The sequence below is a fragment of the Acinonyx jubatus genome, chromosome B4 (genome assembly GCF_027475565.1).
Source record: "Acinonyx jubatus isolate Ajub_Pintada_27869175 chromosome B4, VMU_Ajub_asm_v1.0, whole genome shotgun sequence".
NCBI lineage: Eukaryota > Metazoa > Chordata > Mammalia > Carnivora > Felidae > Acinonyx > Acinonyx jubatus.
The window spans coordinates 117,902,619-117,927,415 of record NC_069387.1 but is presented as its reverse complement, the minus strand read 5'-3'; the positions used below and the strand labels follow the sequence as shown (position 1 = coordinate 117,927,415).

General features: G+C 36.5%; 1 protein-coding gene across 13 annotated transcripts in view; it reads left to right on the top strand.

Moving 5' to 3' along the window:
- ANKS1B (ankyrin repeat and sterile alpha motif domain containing 1B) overlaps nt 1-24,797 on the top strand; it is a 1,063,758-nt gene that overhangs the window by 383,998 nt on the left and 654,963 nt on the right. For all 13 annotated transcript variants that reach the window (XM_027071024.2, XM_027071022.2, XM_053226641.1 and 10 more), the window contains exon 10: nt 14,074-14,239. In XM_027071024.2, the coding sequence (XP_026926825.1) occupies nt 14,074-14,239 (166 nt within the window). The remainder of the gene's footprint in view (nt 1-14,073; nt 14,240-24,797) is intronic.

Sequence of the window (24,797 nt, the reverse complement as noted above, 5' to 3'; positions counted from 1 at the left end):
CTGTCTTCTGCTGGTTTTGGGTTTTATTTGCTGTTCTTTTTCCAGCTCATTAAGACATAAGGTTAGGTTGTGTACCTGAGATCTTTCTTCCTTCTTTAAGAAGGCCTGGATTGCTATCTACTTTCCCCTTATGACTGCCTTTGCTGCGTCCCAGAGGTTTTGGGTTGTGGTGTTATCATTTTCATTGACTTCCATATACTTTTTAATTTCCTCTTTAACTGCTTGGTTAGCCCATCCATTCTTTAGTAGGATGTTCTTCAGTCTCCAAGTATTTGTTACCTTTCCAAATGTTTTCTTGTGGTTGATTTCGAGTTTCATAGCGTTATGGTCTGAAAATATGCATGGTGTGATCTCGATCTTTTTGTACTTACTTAGGGCTGATTTGTGTCCCAGTATATGGTCTATTCTGGAGAACGTTCCATGTGCACTGGAGAAAAATGTATATTCTGCTGCTTTAGGATGAAATGTTCTGAATGTATCTGTTAAGTCCATCTGGTCCAGTGTGTCATTCAAAGCCGTTGTTTTCTTGTTGATTTTTTGATTAGATGATCTGTCCATTGCTGTAAGTGGGGTGTTGAAGTCTCCTACTATTATGGTATTACTATATTACTTTATTATATATTACTATATATATAAAATATACTATATAATATATATATTATACTATATAATATACTATAATATACTGTATAATATATATATAATATACTATATAATATATATTACTATATATATTTGGGTGCTCTCACATTTGGCGCATAAATGTTTACAATTGTTAGGTCTTCTTGGTGGATAGACCCCTTGATTATGATATAATGCCCTTCTGCATCTCTTGATACAGTCTTTATTTTAAAGTCTAGATTGTCTGATATAACTATGGCTACTCTGACTTTCTTTTATTGACCATTAGCATGATAGATGGTTCTTCATCCCCTTATTTTCAATCTGAAGGTGTCTTTAGGTGTAAAGTGGGTCTCTTGTAAACAGCATATAGATGGATTTTGTTTTCTTATCCATTCTGTTACCATATGTCTTTTGATTGGAGCATTGAGTCCATTGATATTTACAGTGAGTACTGAAAGATAGGAATTTATTGCCATTATGATGCTTGTGGTGTTGGAATTTCTGGTGGTGTTCTCTGGTCCTTTCTAATCCTTTGCTGATTTTGGGGTGTGTGTGTGTGTGTATATACATATATATATATATATATATATATATATATATATATATGTATGTATATATGTATGTATATATGTGTATATATATATATGTATATATGTATATATATATATATATATACATATATACATATATATATATATATATTTACACAACTTTTCTCCCCTCAGAAAGTCCCCCTTAAAATTTCTTGCAGGGCTGGTTTAGTGGTCACAAACTCCTTTAATTTTTGTTTGTCTGGGAAACTTATTATCTGTCCTTCTATTTTGAATGACAGCCTTGGTGGATAAAGAATTCTTGGCTGCATATTTTTCTGAATCAGCACCCTGAATATATCCCACCACTCCTTTCTGGTCTGCCACGTTTCTGTGGATAGGTCTGCTGCAAACCTGATCTGTCTTCTCTTGTATGTTGGAGACTTTTTTTCCCTTGCTGCTTTCATGATTCTCTCCTTGCCTGAGTATTTTGTGAATTTGACTATGATATGCCTTGTTGATGGTTGGTTTTTGTTGAATCTAAATGGGGTCCTCTGTGCTTCCTGGATTTTGATGTCTGTGTCTTTCCCCAGGTTAGTTAAGTTTTCTGCTATGATTTGTTCACATAACCCTATTTCTCTCTCTTCCTCTTCTGGGACCCCCTATGATTCTAATGTTGTTCCTTTTTAATGAGTCACTGATTCTTAATTCTTAAATTGTGCTCTTTTGCCTTAATCTCCCTCTTTTTTTCTGCTTCGCTATTCTCTTTAAGTTTGTCCTTTATATTGCTGATTCTCTGTTGTGCCTTGTCCGTCCTTGCTGCCACTGCATCCATCCGTGATTGCAGGCCAGTTATAGCATTTTTAATTTCATTCTAGCTATTTTTTACTTCTTTTATCTCTGCAGGAAGGGATTCTAATCTGTTTTTGACTCCAGCTAATATTCTTATTATCGTGATTCTAAATTCTGGTCCAGAATCTTGCTTGTATCTGTGTTGGTTAAATCCCTGGCTGTCGTTTCTTCGTGCTCTTTGTTTTGGGGTGAATTCCTTTGTTTTGTCATTTTGAAGGAAGAAAAGGAATTAATGAGATAGAAAAATTGAAATTAAAGAAAATTAAAATAAAAAAATATTAAAATTGAAAACACACACACACATATTGAATAAATGATGCTAGATCTTAGGTGTGTTTTGGTTTGGGTGTTGAAAGTGGTTTGACAGATTAGAGAAAAAAAAGGGCGGGGGGGAAAAAGGAAATCGTTTGAGAATTTGAAAAAATGAATACACTGAAGTAGACTAAAATGAGATGATGGGGGTAAAATAGAATTTGAAAATATATACACAAAAGTAAAGAATATAGTAGAAAAATATTAAAGAAACATATTTTTAATAAAATAAAAATAAATATGAATTTTTTAGTTTTCTATATTTAAGAAAAAAGAAAAGAAACGAAAAAGAGAAAAAAGATAAAAAATAAAAAAGAAATGTGAAAATTTGAAAAAGTGAATACATTGTAGTAGACTAAAATAAAATGATGGAAGTAAAATAGAATTTGAAAAAATTTACATAAAAGCAAAAATATAGTAATGATAATTAAATAAGAATATTTTTTAATAGAAATTGAAAATAAAAATGAAGTCTTTCTCTTTCTGAATTCAAGAGAAAGAAAAGAAATGAAAAAGAGAAAAAAAAAGAAAGGAAATTGTTTGAAAATTTGAAAAGGTGAATACACTGAAGTAGACTAAAATAAAATGATGGAAGTAAAGTAGAATTTGAAAAAATTTACACAAAAGTAAAAAATATAGTAATAAAAATTAAAGAAAGTTATTTTTAATAATAATTGAAAATAAAAATGAATTTTTTTCTATATGCAAGAAAAAGAAAAGAATTGTAAAAGCGAAAAATAAAAAAGAAAAAAAAAGAAAGAAAATTGAATAGATGAACCTGCTAACAGATTGCAGTAGAACTGAAATTGCTTCGTTTTCCCCTAGAAGTCAGTCTATGTTGCTCTTTATAGTCCATAAATTAAGTCAGCGGTGAGACTTGTGTTCTTGAAAAGTGAAGTTGGTCCAGTTGGGTGGGGTAACAGCTCTGCTCTCCACTAGATGGTGTTGCTAGCCTACTGGGGTGGATTGTTATGGAGCTCATAGGTGCGTATGCACATGTGCGGGAGTGGTGAAAATGGCGCCACCCATCTACCCAGTCTGTTCTCCCTGATCAGCAATCACGCACCCGTCCTCTGTCTTCAGCTGTGGCCCACTCCCCGCTTTTTCACTCTCTGTGACCAGGCCCCAGGTAGTACCTCTCTCCTGAGTTTTGTCTCAGATGCGGCTGTTTTCCCCAGCCCCTTATGTCCGAAGGACTGTGGCTTTGACCCGCTCCACCCCTCTGTGGGAGGGTCTCACCGAGCAATGGCCGAATGAAGAAGGGCCGAATATTGGCTGCACCCAGGAATGCCCACTGGACCCTGTTGTCGCCGGTGCCCCGAGACTGCGGCCAGGTGCCAGCCCGTCCCAGAAAATGTTTGTAAGACAGTGTAGCAGCAGCGTTTCAGGGATTATGGAAAATCACAACACACATTGGCGCCAGGCTTCACCCTTAACGACCTTGCCCCAGCACCAGCGAATGTGGCCGCCTTCTGGGGTCGGCTGGGACTGGGTGGCTTCAACAGTCTCTGCCAGGTGTCCTTCCAGCAGTGGAACCGCTTTTCCCCATGTGACCTGAGAACCTCCCGGACCCCACTCTGTTCCTGGGGATTCCCCTTTCCCACCAGAGCACTGCCAGTTATTGAGCTGCAGAGTTGCAGCCTTTGCGCTCCCCTTGTTTACAGTCTTAATGGAATTTAAACCCTCTCCTTTCTCCTTTCTCCCTTTTTAGTTTAGTCCCTGTGGCTGTTTCCAATTTTCCATTTTCTCTCCAGTGCTTTTGGGGAGGGGTGCTTTTCCCATATCCCCCCCCCAGTCTCTGTCCTCTCTCCACTCGCAAAAGCACCTCCCTTCCTGCGCCTTCTCGCTCCCCAAGTTCACCTCTCTGCGCCATGTACCTGCTCAATTCTGCGGTTCAGGTTGTGCAGATTGTTGTGTTAATCCTCCAATCAGTTTTCTAGGTGTATAGGATGGTTTAGTGTTGGTCTGGCTGTATTTCAAGGACGTGAGACACACAAAAAACTTCCATACAGTTCTGCCACCTTGGCTCCTCTCCTCAGCACCTTCAACTTTGAAGTGACTGATCAAGAGAGTCTTAACTAAGAATAGATATACATGGACATTAACTGATAACACTTTCCAAAGGGGAACATTATCCTGACATCCTGACAACCATTTACAACTCAAATGATTGCTTCTGATTACAACTTTTTTCATTCATGAGAGAGGCTTCATAGGAGACAGGGTTCCCTCTACATACCCCCCTACACACACACACACACACACACACACACACACACACACACACACACACTTCATTATTTGATAGATAAAAAGTAGCAAATGTACATAATTTTTTAGAAAGTATAAGTGATAGTTATGCAATTCATATAAATAGTGCCTTATAATATTGTGCTTTAGGAATAATAATGGCAGTTTATCAATCCCATCTGTTTCCAGGCAAAGGAAGAAAAATTTCAACATGGCAAAAGTCCAAAAGCTGATGCAATCTAAAGATTTGCTTTCTAAAGGTCTCCTGTAACAATTGACAAATTAGCTGGAAAGAGGTTTTAAGCCAATACAAACTTCAACTAACAGTACCCATTTTTCCAAACCCTTATTAACACTGTGTATTATCTATAGCAATTTGATCAAGAATGGTATACCCTGTGTTACTTTAATTTATATATATTTAATTATAAATTAGATCAAGCTCTTTTCATATAAGAAATTTCTAGCTGTTTCTCAACTACTCTTATCCTTTGTCCACTTTTCCCTAGGTTGATGATCTCTTTCATCTCGATTTGTAACTCTCTTTATATAATAAAGATATTAGCTCTTTATCATATGTGTCAAAGAATTTTCCAAATCTATCATTTGTATCTTAATTGTTTTTATATTTTAGTGGCTTAATAGAAAGTTATTATTGCATGTACTCAAATTCATCAGTGTTGTTCTCTACAGCTCTGGTTGTATGTCTGGTTATAGCTCCTGTTCAAAGTTCATTCCTATTGTAAGCTTATTATTATAAGGGTATTTACTTATTATTTAAATACTTATCTGGAGTTTTTTTGTTATAAGGAATGAAATATTAATCCAGCTTTATTATTTCTTTTCTAATGACTTGTCAGTTATCTCACTGGCAATTATTAAATAACCCGTTTTTTTCTTGCTGATTTGAAATAACACCTTTGTAACATAATAAAATAAATTTTCACGAGTGTTGGAGCTTTGTTTTTTAAAATTCTCTCCTTTCTTGCCTTTCAATTGTTGTACCAGAACCATTTATAATTTATTTAAATATCTGCTAAAGGCTTATCTCCACCCCCTCCATTACTTTTCCCTTTTCAAATTGATACCTGGCTATTGTCACACATTTATTTTTCCAGATTTACTGTAGGATTACTTGTCAAGATCCAAGATGCAGTAGGAGGAAAACTCTATTGCAATATTACTGCATCACATTTAAGATGAAGTGAAAGTGAAAGAATCACTTGTTAAAATATTGAATCATATCATAATATAACAAGGAGTATTTTTCTGTTGGATTTTAGTTATAATGTATCTCTCTCAATCCTTGTTGCCTCCTTTGAGATGCCTTCTGCTAGGTTATTCTATCAGTTTTCCATTGCTGCAGAAACAAATTACCATAAACTTAGTGGCTTAAAAAAGCACACAAATTTGTTATTTTACATTTCTGGTAGTCCAAGATGGTGCCCACTGGGCTAAATTCAAGGTGTTGGTAAGACTGCATTTCTTTCTAGAGACTCTAAGGGAGAATCTATTTTCTTGCTTTTTCTAGTTTCTGTAAGCTCGCCCATTCCTTGACTCATGGCTGCCTTCTACCTTCAAAGCCAGTAATGGCTAGGCAAGTCTAACACATTGCATCACTCTGACACTGACTCTTTTCTCTTTACAATGACTATAATAATCCAGGATGATCTCTCCATCTCAAGTTTCTTAACTTAATCACATCTGCAAAGTCCCTTTTGCCATGTAACATAATATATTCACAGGTTCCAGGGATTAGGATGTGGCTATCTTTGAGAGGCCATTATAGTGCCTACCACAATTATCAATGCTCCTTTTCCTAAGGCTGTCCTGCTGTCACTCATTCTTCCCTCCTACCCAAAGATTCTCATTATTATTTTCTTATTATTCCATATTTATATTGTAGTCTTCCATATTTGAATGTCATTGTAAGTCTCTAAGGGATAATTTTCTTGATAATTGTGAGACATGTCAGAACAGTTAAGACCACTTCCAAAAGCTTTTGCCTACTTTGAGTCATTTGGGATTGTGAGTCATCTCTAACTTTGAAAGAGCCATAAACCCACACTCCCTTGTGTTAGTATTACTGCTCTCATTGTTAGAAAAAGGATTCAGAAAGCAGTAAAAGTATGCAGGTAGCTTATCATAATACTAAGCCAACACTTTTATTCTCATCGTCTTATTTACCTAACATCTTAAAACTCATCTAAGTCAAATCACCATTTTCTATTCTCAAGAGACGTCTTGTGTTGATCAGTGTAGGCTTGAAGACTTCCAGTAGCAGAGCTCAGCAGCCAGTTTCATACTGGGAAGCATTAATTGTTAGAAAGCCCATCCTGAGCTGAAATCTGTCTCCTTGTTACCATCTGTCCATCTATATAGTCTTTCTACCCTCTCAGTGATAGAGAACAATTCTAATCACTCCTTTTCAAATACTTGTGATAAATGTTTTCCTGTACCTTTTCATCTTCAATCTTTTTTTATATGACATGGGTTTGATACTCAAACTTTTCTTACCCACGTCTAGAGAAAACAGTCCATTTGGTCTTTGCATGTTTTCTAATGTAGGCCCCAGTACCAAATTGAGGGCACCAGGTGTGGTCACACTGAAGTGTTGGTTAAGCTGTTTCCATTTCCTCCATGTGGTTAAGAATAGAATCACATTCACAGAGATGCTGTGCCAAAGTAATCTAGAAAAGCACCTAAGGTAGCCTTATTTCTTTTTTTTCTTTTCTTTTCTTTTCTTTTCTTTTCTTTTCTTTTCTTTTCTTTTCTTTTCCCTTCCTTTCCCTTCTCTTCTCTTTTTTCTTTTCTTTTCTTTTCTTTTTTCTTTTCTTTTCTTTTCTTTTCTTTTCTTTTCTTTTCTTTTCTTTTCCTTTTCTTTTCTTTTCCTTTAGAGAGAGAGAGAGTGAGCAGGGGAGAGGGACAGAAGGAGAGAGAGAGACAGAGATGGAGAGGGAGAATCTCTCCACGCTCAGTGCAGAGCCTGATGCTGGGCTCAATTCCATGATGCTAGGATCATGACCTGAGCCAAAAATCAAGAAATTAAGAGTCAGATGCTCAACTGAATGAGCCACCCAGGCACCCTGGGTAGACTTATTTCTGATAAAAAGTCACATGATTGGTGCATTTGAGAAACAATTGTGCCTATATCTGGGTCCCAAGTTGTTGCTAAGGTTCTTCATAAGTCATAAAGTCAAGTATCCCTTAATCGTTTTGATGAATAAAATCTGCACCACCTAATAAGGATGGTCAACATGATGAAGTTAGCCTGTCTTTTATGAAATTACTGAACAGGATAATTCCCAATTCTAATTAGCACAGATGAAGGAAGGGCTGTCACAATTGCTATCTAAATATCAAACTTGTATTGAATCAGTCAATGTCACATTATCTCTTGAGTATATTATATTGTCATTCATACTGTCGCTGTACCTCCTAATTACTTTTTTCATGGTATTGCTTATCTATATACCCTCAAGCTAAATTTTTATAACTAATATATGTGCTAAGCCAAAAGACTTTATATTTAATCACTAATAAATTTGACTTGTTAGATTTAGCTTACCACTGGAATTTTGAAACTTTTGGGAGCACAGTGTAAGCAACACATGAAAGCATATTATTTAGGCATTTTATTACTCCTGTTTATTTTGGGGGGAGCATATGTTCTATTAATTTATTCAATGCTTATAGTATGCATCTTTTTGAAGAAGTATTGTTGGGTCCACACATTGCACAATCAACTATAGCAGGTACACTGAAGCTGACTAAGTAGACTAAACATGAAAGCCAGACATTCCCTCGGGAGCTGTCAAGTCAGACACTCAGGGCTTTAGGGACCTGTTCAGGATTCAGGGACAGAGCATTTTTAGTCCCTCAAGAGACAGCTGGCAAACACCAAGAAAGAGAACACAATCCTAGGTATGCTACTCTTATTTAAAAAAAACAAAAACAAAAACAAGAAACAAGCACAGAAACAAGTCTGGGATCCTGCAACCAGGCATTAGAATATAATTAGAGGCTAAATATCAAGAAAAAAAACAAAAACTGCTAACCAATTGGAGCCCAATTATGCTAAATTAACTACAATGGAGCCTTGAAGGTGAGTCACAAATAGTAGGGCCAATTTTTTTTTAATTCATCTAGTCCATTACCAGGATTTATCATCAAAAGTATGTTGATAATTAGCTTGTATATCAAAGTCCAGGCTTCCCACTGTAAGGAAAAAGGGTTGCACAGGTTAGGAAGTTGGCAAGGCTATATACTACCTAATAATATATGGAGGTTTTTTCTTTCCCTTAGTTCTGACAATAAAGATCTTGTCATAGTCCTTTTTTTAATCTGTGATACAATAATATGAACACTAAAATAGCTGTCACAAGACTTCAGTTGGAGCCCTGAAACTTCCATTAACCAGATGCTGAATATTGAAGAAGTCACTGAGGAATTCCAAGCCTTATTTTTTGGGTGGAGATTCTAATAACATTGGTAGGCTGGTTGTGAGGGCTAATAAGAATCATCTGGGCAAATGAAGTACTATTCAATTTGCAGACTATAAAACAAGTGTAAATTGCTATTATTACAGTGATTTGCATCTATGATAGTTTCTGAATGACATTGTTTCAGATTTCATTAATTCAACATATATTTATTAAGTGCATACTATATGAAAATCCTGGTCATAGTCCTTGCCTCTATGGTTTTTTAATTCCAGTGGAGGATGTTGGCCTTAAAATACTAACTAAAATATTAATTATTTTATATATTCATTTTTAGTATGTATTGACAGAGTCCTAACATGAATATGGTACTTTGCTAGGTGATAGACAAGCATGTCTTTAGAAATTAACCTCACTTATCTTATAGATTAATGGGATTATGTTTAACCTCTGGTTTATTCTCCCAGATCTAGTTATTTCATTTAGCATGCTATCTGGATCATTAATGCATCTAATGAAATCATTTAGTATAGAAACTCTGAGATATCATGAAAAGCCATGTTAAATATTTAAAAAGAATCAACATGTATTATGACTAGAGCATTTTATGTTCTCTCTAAAAGTTATGATGAAAGTAAATGAGTTGATTTTGACATAATTTACTAGCATAACCTTATGCTAGTGTTTGAAAGTGAATTAATTGGAAGAGGAACAGAGAAGGCAAGGAGACTAGTTAAGAAGTTGTTATAGTAGTTCAAGTGAGATACAGTGGTGACCTGGACTTAGGGTGGTAGCAGGAATGGAGAGAAATGAAAGTGTTTGAGGTATAATTCAATGATGAAGTAAGGGACTTGGGGATTGACTGGGTATAGCATTGAGGAAGAATGAGGATGGAAGAACAGCCCCCAAATTGTTAGAGTGGCTGGTGTATGGCAGTACAATTTACTGACAGGAAACAAAGGAGAGGGAATGATTTGAGGAGAAGTTGACAAAATGTTTAAAGATTGTTTTTTAAAAATAAACATGAGGATAATCGTGAATGTTTTGACAGAGATGAACATGAGGAGAGACTTATCCTACCAGATAGTAAGATTAATTTTAAGGTTTCAGCAATCAAAACAGTGTGATTTTGGTACTAGAATAGATTGACATATGGAACCAATTAGAAAGTCCAGAAACAGATTCAATTAAATGTAAGCATATGGTATATACCTATTGTTACAGGAATTCTATTTCAAAAGAAATAGTTGAATATTTAAACACAGGTATATGCATAAGAATGTTCCTTTAAAATCAAAACATCGAAATTTCAATATGATAAGATTCACTAAAATAAATCATGACCATGTGTATACTGAGACTTAACCTTAAATTTATCATGTAGACACATATTTGTCATTGAAACTTGTTCAGAATGCATTATTAGAAGTAAATACATATCAGAATACAAAGCATTACATATAATACATATACATATTTATAGATAATATCTTGATATAAGGATATCTTGATATCAATCTCTAGCACTTAGCATAGTCCTAAGTATATATGATAGATTCCCAGTTAATATCTGTTGACCAATAATGCCTTGTATATGAAATTAAGGTCTTGTGAAAAATCCCTTGAACCTTCATCCCACTTTGGGTGGGAAAATGCAGTGTCCTCCTCAAGATTTCTGTAGAACCTACAGGATATCCTGTCTTGGTTCTCCTGATCACCTCTTGCTGTAAACTCCTGTATGTGTAGAACTCTTGATTTCATTAATTTTTCTCACCTTGTGTCTGTTCTTGACTCTCTGCCCAATGCCTACATACCTTGGTTAGTTGTACAAAAAGACTCATTCAGAATGTTAATAGCAAATTGTGCTTAATAATAAAACACCTAGGAAATGTTTAAAAGTCCACTGTCAGGAGAATCTGTAAAGTATTATTGTATACCTATACAGTGAATTCTGTTACCACTTTGAAAACAAATGAAGCTCAGAAACTTTATATTGATTGAAAAAGTCATAGAAGAGCAAGAATATTTTATACTATTCTTATGAAAGTCAAAAGCATGTAGTACAAAACAATTTATTCTTTATCAATGCTGCTTACATATATAGTTAAATTTCAACAACAACTCAAGGAACACAAAGTTCAGAACAAATATTAGCCATGGTTGGGGAGGGAGGAGGAGAAATTGGAAAGGGGAGCACAGGTGGGAAGCCTGGGTTTCATGGTAATGTTCTAAACTGAGTAGTTTAGAACACATAGATTCATCTCATTATTTTATTATATCACATATCCACCCCTCTGTTGAGGGATACTAGTCAGATATTTTGTTGAGTGTGCCTTCGTTAATGAGAAATGATGGCACTTTCTTAGTAAGCAGAAGAGGGTGTATTTCATTGTTGTTTAAAATATTTTTTTCTTTCCTTTGCACACACTCACATGTCCACACACACATTTACAGAGGGAAGCAGTCTGGGAGGATATACAGCAAAATGTTACTATTAGTTTCCTGAGCATGCTGTGTTTTCATGTGATTTTTTTTCTTTCTTTATATTTTCTAATATTTCTCTAATAAATAATATACTTCATTTTTAAGGAGAAAGCAAAGTAACGCATTCTGTGTGGTTAAATTACAGAGCATTTTTCAAGGCCATTAAATATTCATAATTCTTTATAAACAGAGTAAAATTCCAATCTAACTAAATCCATGAAGAATGGGTTGTTCTGATTAATTTGATTTTAAGATGAACTAGGGTTTAAGCTAGGGACTTTTTTCATGACTCTTTGTAATCTTATTATCATTAACTCAGTTTTTACTTTTGACATGTAAAACAGTAAGCAATACCAGTAACGGATAATAATAACCAAACTGAAGAGCAAAGTAATTTATATCTGAACAAGGCATAATCATTTCCCTAATTGATAGTTAGAACTTTTTACAAAGGACATTAGAGAGTGTTCATTTGATCAGTAAATATTTATTGCCCCTATATGGCAGGACTTGTATTAGAATCTGGGGATAGAGTGGTGAACAAAACAAATTCCAGCCTTCATGGAGTTTACAGTCATCTGATATATTCACTTTACAATGTGTTTTATAGATAATTTTATCAATACATAGTTCTACTTAAAGATTTCCAGTAATTAGGAGTTTCTTTTGTTGCTTTCTAGTGTATTTCAGCTATTGTTACATTAGTGCGTTTTTGTTTAAAAGGAAAAAAAAGAGGTTAGAGAGCGAGAGAGCCAAAGCATAAGAGACTCAAAAAACTGAGAACAAACTGAGGGTTGATGGGGGGTGGGAGGGAGGGGAGGGTGGGTGATAGGTATTGAGGAGGGCACCTTTTGGTGCTCTGGGTGTTATATGGAAACCAACTTGACAATAAATTTCATATTAAAAATAATAATAAAAAATAAAAGATAAGCAATATTATTAATTCATAGAGCTTTTTTTTTTGTTTTGACTCGGATTTGCCCTTTTTGACTTATAAATGTTGGTCTTTGTTCTGCCTTTAAGAACTCTGGAATAATCTACCATAGCAACTTCTCCCCATCCCCTGCTTTGTGGGAGAGCTCTTTAGGGATAGCCTTTCAAATGTGTTGAGAAAACTATGATGCTGCTGTAAGGCTTCTCCGGGATAGAACATGGCAGTTCCTTTCATCATTTCATCTGTGACATGATTTTCAAATCATATACCATCTTGATTGCTTTCCCCTGGATACTTTCTACTTTGTCACCCTTTGTTGTTAAAAATAAATTACTCACAATTTCCTGCTTTCAATAGAGTAGAGTGAACATAATTGATTCTTTGATGTGTGAGGGTCTGGTATGGTCTGAAAGCAATTACACTGACCTTGAATACTTATTCTACAGTACTGTAAATACCATTATAGAAAAAAATAGGAGCTTATACTAAATGTTTACTGACCTTGGGTCATATCTTGGGAGATTTTTTTGAAAATGAGTTTATTTTTTTTCTTGTCTTTTTCTTTTGATAGTGAACTATGCTTTGTAAAAATAACAAACATCAAAAACAAAACATAATTAATAGTGAAATTCATTATGCAGGTATCTGTTTTTCTTCTCTAGTATACTGTGAACTTTCTGAGGGCAAGGATTGTACCTTATTAGGTTTTAAAAATCTCTAGCACTTAGTATAGTCCTAAGTAGATATGATAGATGCCAAATAATATCTGTTGACCAATTAATGCCTTGTATATGAAATTAAGATCTTGTGAAATGAAATGAATTCCTATTTTTAGAATGCCTAAAAGAATCAGTAGTATAGAATTGGACCTTCATTTTATCCTAACCTGAAATGACAAAAAAATAAATAAATAAATAAAATCCCTATTAGCAAAGGCTCAAACAACAAGGACTTTTTTATTTAAGAAGTCTGTAGTAACTAACCAGTCCTGGGGCTCTTTCAGTCCTGGGGCTCTTTCAGTAGCTCCGTGATATCATCAAGGTCCTAGGCGTGTTTTATCCTTCTCTTGCCATTCTTAGCCTATTACCTTTTTGATCTTAAGGTTATTACCTTATGGTCACAACATGCCTGTCCTGTGTGCAGACATCAAAATTGCATCCAGAGAGAGGAAACTGAGGGTGGCTAAGGCTCTGAAAGAGCCCCATTGCATCTTTCTTTCTCTGGGGAAAAATATTTTTCCAGAAGTCTCCCTTTTATCTAACTGGCCAAAGTTGAGTCACATGGCTGGCTCTCCCTAGGAAGCTGGCAAGGGAGTAGAGTCTTGGGAATAACTGTTGATTAAACGACAGTTTATGCCACAACTAGAAAATAGCCATATACTACAAAAAGAGATCATGACAAAGGATCATGAACTTTAGTATGTCAGTGGTAAATTCAGGGGAACCGAACTGTCAGGAACCTTTGAAAAAGATCACTGATAATATTGGGGTTACATGATGATATAACTTATTCAAACAGATGAATCAGCATCTCTTAATCAGTTTTGGAAGAACTGATGAATCTGATTATCTTTTCTAGTTTTTATAAATCAAACAAGCTGTGTCTTTATCACAAAGCTATTTTTATTTTTTCTCCTTCCTTTCAGGAGTCCTATCCAAAGAAGAGGAATTACACTATGGAAATTGTACCATCTGCTTCTCTCGATACATTTCCTTCAGAAAATGAGAACTTTCTATGTGATCTCACGGACATAGCAGTTACAAAGAAACCTTGCTCCTTAGAAATTGCAAGGGCCCCTTCTCCAAGAACTGGTAATATTTCCTTTTCTAATATTAATTTTTTTGTAGAACGCATAATATTTCTTACATTGGACCAATTCAGTTTGCATGCTTGTGTGTGTGAAGAGGCATCATTAATATTTTGATTTTCCACAATATTTTAAACATGAAAGTGCCCCAGTATAATCACACTAATCATTTTTTGCATTTTGAATGAGTCCCAGAAGTCAGAGTTTTCGATACAATGTCTCTTAACTTCCTGACAAGAGTGGTACTGCCTTGGTGAAGGCACTTTGAAACCTTGCAAAAGTGAAAAACCTTTTAGGTCAGATGCAAAACTTGGGGTTCTTTAAGAAAAAAAAACCTTGAGGTCCTTTAGAACTTCATAGCAGATTTGGTAGCAAGTCTTTTAATATACTTTTCTGCATCCTGTTTTCTGTTTATTAAAATGTACTCAGGTACTTTATATATTTTATATCTTTCATGCTATTTTCAGATCCATTATTTTATTTCTTTTCATTATCAGTTAGTGTACAAGTTAAGTAAATATTATGCCCATTTTACTGATAAGGAAATTGGAGCTAAGTGTCTTATTTAAGATCAATACATAAGGGGGCCTTTCTTGAACATGAGTATTTGACTATCATTATACCTCTGTTACTTCACCACCGCCTCTAAGAAAGAATGCAAGATAGTAACATGAACTCTAATGATGGAGGAATGTTTCAAGTGGGTGGTCAATATATTCAATGCTGCAAAGAAGTTGTAAGAGAAACTTAATAGAGGGATTTTTGGTTTGACAATCCAATTGCTGCTTAATTTTGAAAAGTAAGTTTTATAAGTGATGAAATAAAATTTTCAGATTTCTGGAAGTTAACAGTGAGACACTGGGAAATGGGAGAGTACAGATTACCCTTTCAAGAAGATTAGAAGAGATAGGATAGTAACATGAGAAAAAAAGAGGTGCAAGGGAGAAATATCTAGTTTTATTTTAGAATAAGTAAGCCTTGGTCAAGTTCAGAGGTTAAAGCAATTTGCTGGTGGAGAGATTAAAGATAAAAACTAAGAAGAAAGAACACAATGGGTAGAGAAGACCCAGACATTACTTCCCCCAGAGAGAAGATAGAGCATTGTTATGAATATAGAGAAATTCTGAACTGTGTATTTCCAAATGGATTACATTTCTGGATTCAGATAAAAAGTCATTGGCTGAAAAGAAGAGGTAGGTCTTGAGAAGGATTAAAGTAAAATTCAGAAATGCCATTTTAGATAATAACTGAGAAATTTTATAGAAGTGGACAAATGAGAAAGCATTGAGACAAAGGGTGTTGTATGAGTCATAAGCATGCAGAAGGAGGATTTTTAGGATGAGGTAAGAGCATAATAATGAAAATAGTTCAAATTTATTCAGCATTTACTAAGTGCCAGATACTGTTCTAAGTACTTTATATGCCTTATTGCATGTAATTGTTACAATGCTATCAGGTAATAATATCATTATTACCATTTTACAAATGAAGAAACTGTAACACTGAAATATTAGGTAACTTCCCAGAGTTCTTTATTAATAAGGGATAGGTCTTGGACTTGCATTTGGTTGTCCAACCTGTGCTTTTAAATACTATGTTATACTTTATATTGGGGGATGAAGTATAGTTGAAATCGTGAACCACATGCTGAAATTCTCAAGAAATGTGGAGGTATGACTGGAAGTTCACATATGGTAGCAACAAAATCAGAAAAAGAATGTTATAATAGGATAGCATGATCTTCAGAAAAGCAGCAGATATTTGATAAAAGTGGAATAGTGAGTTATCAGAAGTAGTCACAAAAAGTGAAGTCAGTGCTGATCCCAAACTATGGCAGTTGACAAAAGTGAAAACTGTTCCAGGGGCTCCTGGGTGACTCGGTTGGTTTAGCGACCAACTTTGGCTCAGGTCGTGATCTCGTGGTTCGTGAGTTCAAGCCCCACTTTGGGCTCTGTGCTGACAACTCAAAGCCTGGAGCCTGCTTCAGATTCTGTGACTCCCTCTCTCTCTGCCCCTCCCCTGCTCCTGCTCTGTCTCTCTTTCTCAAAAATAAATAAATGTTAAAAAAAAATTAAAAAAAAAGAATGAAAACTCTTCCATAGGAGAGGTAACCAGGAAATACTGGGAGGTCAGGGCAAAGCTCAGTAAATATAGAAAAATAGAAGGCATACATGTATAAAATGTAAAAGAGCTTTAATTAGGGCACAGAAAATATGGATGTGTTGTGGGTGGTGGAGGCAGGAATGAAAGAGTCAAAGAAGACAGGGATTTATACATTAAACAATCAAAAACTAATTGAGTTCCTTCATGTGCCAAGCAGTGTTCTATATGCTGAGGATACAGGTATGAAAAAGACATTGACCCAGGTAACAAGGCTGATTAGGCTTCTCCTGATAAAAACAATTAAATATGCTAGCTAAAAATACAGAAAAGAAAAACTTAAAAGCACAAAAAAGGTAACAGGAAAATTATAAAAATTGAATAACGTATAAATTAGGAAACTTTTTGGGGTTAGTAGGTTAGTAAGATATAATCAGACCAAAACATTCGTGAAAGTGGGAAACCAGTGGATTACTAAAGCTATTTTGTACTGAGGGAATTTTCTGAACCTGCTGTTGAATTCTGGTGCTTAATGCCTCATAAACCTCAGGGTTTATGTAGAGAAAAAAATCTCTGTGCCTGTCCAGCATGGAGACCCTAATAGGAAAATCTTCCTCCATAGAGCTGGGACTCCAGGGGCTATACCTCACAGTAATCAGAAATAAACTTGTCCCATAACCCCCACCCCAAAGAGAGATGATTTGTTGTGAGAAGAACAAAGAAGGAAATTCCTGAGGTGTTATTACCAACAAACTGGTCCTCACACAAATATGTACCACAAATTTCTATCACCTAAATGGTCCAAAAACTGTCAACCCATGAATTTAATTTAAAGTAATACCCTCATTGAGCTCCTGCCCCACATTGGGTGAGCCCTGCTCCTCTCCCTCTCCCTCTCCCTCTCCCTCTCCCTCTCCCTCTCCCTCTCCCTCCTCTCCCTCTCCCCCTTTCTCTCTCCCACTACCCCTCCTGGGATTCTCTCTCTGCCTCTAAAGAGGAATATACTCTTTTTATAGGCCCCAAATACTTTTCTGATTAATATTAGCAGTGTACAATAATTAGTCTAAGGAAAGAAACCTTGAAACCAGAATCACAAAAACAAGAAATAAGAGATCCACATGTGAAAAGACTTCAAATATTGGAATTATCAGGTGCAGGCTGAAAAATGACCATGCTACTATAAACACACACACACACACACACACACACACACAAACTACCTCAGATTTCAAACTCATTGGATAAGTGGAACATCAGATTAGATTCAGTTGAAGGGCGATTTAGTGAGCTGGAAATTAGGGCAGAAGAAGTTTCATAGAATGTTGCACAGAGAGACAGAGATGAAAAATTTAATGTGAAGGTAAGAGACTTGGAGGATACACTAGAAAATTCTAATTTGTTTATTTAAAGCTTCAGAAGGAGAGGAGAGGGAAAATGAGGCAAAAGTAACATATTTGAAGAGCTAATTTTTCCAGAAGGCACAGGCCTGTTCTTGCACACTCATGGAAGAAGACAAGTGAATAGTTAATTTCAATAGAGTGTAATAAATTTAAGTCAATGTTATACAAAGTATTTGGGGAACAGACAAAAGGAACTTAACTTCACCTGGGAGCTTGGGGAAGACTTCATGAAGGAGATGATGTCTGTGTCAGTTATCTATTGCTATTTAAAAAGTCACCCCACTCAGTTGGTTAAGCGCCTGACTTCAGCTCAGGTCATGATGCCACAGTCCATGAGTTCGAGTCCCACATTGCGTTCTGTGCTCACAGCTCAGAGCCTGGAGCCTGCTTTGAATTCTGTGTCTCCCTCTCTCTCTGCCCCTACCCCACTCATGCTCTGTCTCTGTTTCTCAAAAATGTATAAACGTTAAACAGAGTTTAAAAAGCCATCCCAAACTTACTTAGAGGAACATCAGTCATTTAATTTGTTCACAAACCTGCAAGTTTGGTGAGTTCATTTGACAGGGACAGCTTATCTGTGCCACTTGGTATGAGTTGGGGCTGCTCAAGTGGGGGATAAGGGACCTATTTTCAAGATGGCCCACAAATGGCTGGCAAGTTGGTGATAGCTTAGAGTTTGGCTAGGTTTATGGGCTGGGGACCATTTTTCCTCTCCATGGATTGCTTGGTTTCCTCATGACATACTGGCTAGATTATGAGAACAAGCATCTGAAAAAAAACAGCTGTTATTTTTACTATCTAGCCTTAGAAGTCACAGATAATCACTTATACTATATAATTCCATGTCTACTCAGATTCAAGGGAGAGAATATGAACCCCACTTCTTAATGGAAGGAGTGTCAATGGTGCTTTGTAATAAAAATGGGAGATACTTTTGCTGTCAATTTTGGAAAATAAAATCTGCCGTCATCTGCCCTTTGGGCACAATAATTTATATCCTTTTCCAAAATGTCTTTTAAAATAATTGTTTTTAAATGTTTATTTATTTTTGAGAGAGAGAGAGAGAGAGCAAGTGGGGGAGGGGCAGAGAGAGAGACAGAGACAGAGACAGAGACAGAATCCGAGGCAGGCTCCAGACTCTGAGCTGTCAGCACAGAGCCTGATGGGGGGCTTGAACTCACAGAGCATGAGATCATGAGCTGAGCCGAAGTCAGACGCTTAACCGACTGAGCCACCCAGGTGCCCCAATATATCCTTTTCCTATGGAAATTATATTTGTTTATACCTTCAGGATTTCTAAACACTAGCCTATTATTACAAGCTCCAAATCAAGTTTCAGGTGTGCATGCATCTCCCTGGTGTAGTTCTGATGGTGCAGGTTCTTGACTGCCTTTGCTCTTGGCAGTGATGACCTGAGACCAGTTTTCAGTCTTCTTTCCTACATACCCAACATATAGTAGTGAATCAGGCATAGGGAAACCATAATTGATACTCCCATCCAAACACAGGGAGAACAAGGCATACAGTGGTCACTAGCCTGTGGCAATTCTGAATCTAATCAGGCATACACAGTTCTTTGATTAAGACTCAGTCTTGTGGCATAGGAGTTGTTCTCTGTGGCACTGGGTTCCATCCTCTGAATCATTCTTTATTTTTCATATAAAGTAGCCTGTGTTTACAGCTGAGTATCTTTCTTACCTGCTTTTTCTGTCTTTTAAAGATTAGGAGTCAAAGGGGCTCTGTTTTTTATTTCTGTTCCTTCCAGTTCAAGCTGATAAAACTTCTCTTAAAACTTTGTGGACTTTTTGTGTTCCAATTGTATTTCACTTCATTAGACAAAAGCTTATGTTCCAGATTAGCTCTTCTCTACCTAGGACTCCTTATGAGAGCTCTGTGTGATAATATCCTTGAGACTCTTAGAAACCCTACTATTGAACAGGGAGAATCTGTGAGTCATGCCCTTAAAAATACTTAGAGGGTTTTTTGTCCAACTTAAAGATTCTATACAACACCACCTGAGAGCTGTCTCAGGCCTTAACAAATAATCTTGCATCCCACTCAGAATTGGTCATTGGCCTTAATTTGAAAATTGTTTGCCATTTGGAGCAACTGCAAATAAGAAACCCAGAAATTCCTGACTCCTTTGTATTTGGTAGGTTATTCTTCAGTTTTCTCTCTGCTTGCATGTTATCATAGGCAGCCAGACAAAGCCAGGTTGCTCTTTCAATATTCTTCCTGGAAACATCCTTAGATCATAGAGTTCATTTGGTTAATTTCCTATTTTCCATGTTACTTCAGATGTCAATGTTGCCAAACCTGCCACTACTACAACACAAATGATACCTTACTTTCAGCTTCTGATTACGTTTGCTCTCCTTTACACCTTCACCAACAGCTTCCTCATAGTTCTGTGGGTTTCCAGGAACCCTCTCCTTGGCCCTTATGGCTTCCCCAGTCATTCACTTTGAGACCCTTCTAGCTTTTGCCTGCTGCCCAGTCACAAAGTTCATGCCACATGTTTTAGATTTTTGTTATGGCAACACCCATTTCCAAATGTCAGAATCTATTCTGGTTATTGATGGCTGCATAACATCCAACATGTTGAGGTAGTTACCTCAACACTTAGTGAGTTCAAAAAAATTAGCCATTTATTTTGTTTGTAAATCTACAATTTGGGGACAACTCTACAGAGACAGTTTTTTTTCTACCTCAAGTGATATCAGCTGTGGTAGCTTCACGGCATGGGTGGGGCGGAAGGATCCATTCTCAATACTGATTCTTATTCATATGTCTGGTATGGCCTATGTAGACTTCCTCATGGTAAGTGATGGCCTTCCAAGAGCAAGTATCTTAAGAGAATGAGGCAGAAGCTGTTTTGCTTTTTCACTTAACTCAGAAGGCAATGTCACTTCTGTGGTATTTAAGGGCCTACATATATTTAAGTGCAAGGGATTTAATCACCTCTATCCTTTATGGAAAAGTGTTACTAAAGTCATGTTATAAGAAGATATTCTTGGGGCGCCTGGGTGGCTCAGTTGGTTGAGCCTCCAACTTCGCCTCAGGTCATGGTCTCACGGTCTGTGAAATCTGCTGACAGCTCAGAGCCTTGAGCCTGCTTTGGATTCTGTGTCTCCCTCTCTCTCTGACCCTCCCCCATTCATGTTCTGTCTCTCTCTGTCTCAAAAATAAATAAACATTAAAAAAATTAAAAAAAAATAAGATATTCTTATAGCCTCTTTTGGAAAATACAGATTCCCATAATGCCTGAACTGTTTGTTGCTGTTACTGTTTTAAAAGAAAACAGTACTGTTTTCAAGGGGTAAGAGTTAATTTGCATGACTATATGATTTCCATGATTGAGTTCAGTCATCTGGTTTCAATATAAAAGAATCCAGTTCGCTCAGTTGACCCAGGTTAATTCATAATGATTGGTAGTCTGTACTTTTTACCACAATTGTAAATTCTAGAGGTGAGGGAGTCCAGAATTTAAATTGAAGAATTTTTCTTTTTAATGATAGGAATAGGGGTGAATACAAGTCAGAGCAGTTTCTGTTCTAATTCTAGATAGAACTTTATCAAGTGAAGCACACAAAATTCCCCTCCATAATTAACCTAGCAGGTGGAAGAGAAGATCAACATCACTGTTTGTCTTCTATCTGGATGAGGACACAGCTGTGTCATTTTCTTTTGTTGATTCCATTAACCTGTAGCTTAGGTTTTGTATGGATCCAATTACTTCTAGGTCTCAGTCTGCTATTGCTGATTCCTCATGACCCATACCTAGCTTTGCCTTTTCCCCTCAGGACCAACTAACTAAAGCTGATGAACTCAGGGAAGTCATTGACCTCTCTTGATGCCACTGATGTTTCCCATTGTACCAAGTCCTTTACTAATAAAAGTAGGACTTTCAGAATATGGAGACATCTCTTGATGCACATGAGTCTTTTAGAGGCCCTTAAACTGAACTGGGTAGGTAGCTACCCTACAGTTCCTTATCCACTCAGTAAACACTTACTGAGTACTTACAGTGTTCTAGGCATTGTCCTAAATGTTGCTGAGGAAACAGTGAAACTTCTGATATTTAGGAGTTTAGGGTGTGTTAAAATTAAGAGTAATTAAGTGTAATGAGAGAGGTGAGCATAAGTGCTCCGGGAGGATAGAAGGGGAGGGATCTTGTAGAAGCTTACTGTAGGAGTTTGCTGCCTGATTGGAGCCTCAGAGAAAGAGAATCAGATACATGAACAGGAGTTGTATGGTATATGGATGAATGAGAACTGTGTGCAGAGATCCAGAGGCATGGAAGAACACAGTTCATTCAGAGACTATGCCCAACTTAGCATGGTTAAAGTATAGAATGCTACTAAGGAAAAATGCATTAAAAGAACAAGAGGTGACATGCAGAAATTTGGATTTCACCTGACAGCAGAAGTGAACCATTGACAGACTTTAAGTGGGACGTCATGTGATAGGTTTTGTTAGACTATCTATCCAGTCTAACTGTTAGACTGGACAGTTAACTGTTAGACAGTCTATCCAGTTAGACTGTTAGAACAGTCTCTCTGGAAGCAATGTGAAGAATAGATTGGAAAGAGATGAAGCTTGAAACAGGAAGATTAATTAGGAGATTGATGTTTAGTTTCATCAAAACATTATAGTGACCAGTACAAAGGCAATGCCAGCAAAGAGGGGAAGGGGGAACAAAGAGGGAGGGTATAGAGGAGCAGTTATCCCTTCTCCCTTTGAAAATTCTACCACTTAGGAAATAGGTCGCCAAGGAAGCTAAATAATTATATTTGAGGGAATGCATTCTATAGTTTTTGGTTAACTGTGCTGGATAACATGGGTTAGGTTTACAGACAAAATGAGGACTTCTACACACACAAGAATTGCATTCTGAAGCTATCCTGGAGAGACTGAGAGAGAGGAAGAAATGATTGAGGGATGACTAGGTCTTTAGAGAAACTGGGGACTGTTATGGCTTGAATTATGCCCCCCTCCACTTTTTGTCTTTCAATCACTAGTATTTCAGAATGTGACCTTACTTGAAGAATTTGGAGATGGCATTTATAGAGGTAATCAAGTTAAAATGAAGTCATTAGGTGGGCTCTAATCCATCATGATGGGTATCCTTATAAGAGGAGGAAATTTAGACACAGAGACAGATATGCAAAGAGGGAAGACAATGTGAAAAAACACAGGGGGAAGATGGCCATCCACAAGCCAGAGAGGCCTCAAACAGATCTTTCCTTCACAGCCCACAGAATGAAACCAAACTTGATTTCAGACTTCTAGCCTCCAGACTGTGAGACAATAAATTTCTGTTGTTTAGGGCACCCAGGTAGCAGTACTTTGTTACAGTAGCCTAAGAAGTAATTGCAGGGACTAGAACTGAGCACACAAATTCAATACATAGAAGGGAGGGGCAAATGAGGATCCTGGGCCTCTGTGGGCAGACGTTGGCTACCTGCTCATTTCAGAGGCTATGCACTTAAGGGTCTTGGCTGTGACTGGCAATGCCATTCATGGATATAGAATATGCATTTTCACAGAAAATCACAGTTAACTATGCATATCAGTTCCCTGTTTGTGGTCTTTTCTATTTATTAACTAGTTAAGCTAGTATAAAATAGATCTCATTCTGAAAAAAAATTATATCGTATTCACTGGTTTAATTTAAATATGAAAGCAATTTATTAGTAAATCTATCTTCAACAAGATTTTACAGTTCAACAAGAAAATGAGTGATACATTTGCAAGGAGCATTTCAGTAATGCTTCAGTGCCTACAGATTTCATATGAAATAAAGAAGGCTCTAGTACTAGGCTCATTAAATAAAGATCAACAGAAGTACAGTCCTTGCTTGGTAAATTTGCTAAGACTCATGCTTATGCAGTCAATATTGAATCATGTTTGTTTGCCTTATTGCATCAAGCAAAGGATCTTACATAGTCATAGTGGGGGCTCAATTACATAAATGAATGAAAATAAGTGAGTGAATGAATGAGTGAAAGACTGTTATCTTTAAGAGAAAATGGCTGTAATGGCAGAAAAAGTCCTGTGAAATAGTCAGATGCCATCAAAGATAATGTTTTCTTGTCTGCCTTTCATTTAATTTTAACCTTCACAGGGGAATTTTTCCATTTTATGGTAACTAGGCAACCTGTTATTTTGAATCACTTAGTGCAGGCTTTGCACACTATGGATGCTCAATAAATCCATTTTGATTAATGAGCAATTTATAACCACCAGTGAGGACTGTTTCCAATCCTGTTGGAAGAAAATAGATGATCTCTGATAAAAAGGACACAGTCAATAGTTTCATGCCAGGATAGTTTGGGTCTTGCTTACTTCTGTTCAATTTGCTAATGTGCCTACTGGTCTGTGGTCAACCTGAAATGAAGATGTCCTCTGGTGAATAATCCTCCACAACCCCCAACACCTCCCCCAACATCCTGAGAGAGGTAGTAGTGTGCGGGTGAGCCTGTAACTTATTTATACCAAAGTATTTTTTGAAATAGTGGAGCTTCCTTAATTCTAATGCCAAAATTTTGCAATTAAAATAATTCAGACTGGACTAGGACGAATGTTTATCTTTGCTAAGCAAGTAGGTAGTGTCAACATGATTTCTGTGGGTATGTTGAACTCATTTAAGAGAGCAAACTATTTTTAAGCCCCTTGGAAGCACTCTTTTACATACAAATACTGGGCTTGCTGATAAGAACCGTTGTTATCAAACAGCAATTATTTGTTTGGCATTTGCTCTGTGCTCAGTGCTGTCTTGGCCATTTATTAAACTAGTAAATGGTAAATTTGTAAGCCACTATTGGTTTATAGAGGGGGCAAAGAGAGAAAACTAGGGCAGCAGTACCTACAGAGAAATCCTGGTAAATTAATTGCTTCCTTCATCCATATGGACAGCTTACCAATTTGAAAATGTAGTCATCTCAATTTGTTCAAATTGGTGGAAGTTGGCTATATTTGGAAAACATCATCTTAAACAAAAAGAAAATTATACTTTTTCTATCAAATCAAGTTTACCTGTACTATTATGAATAACATGAA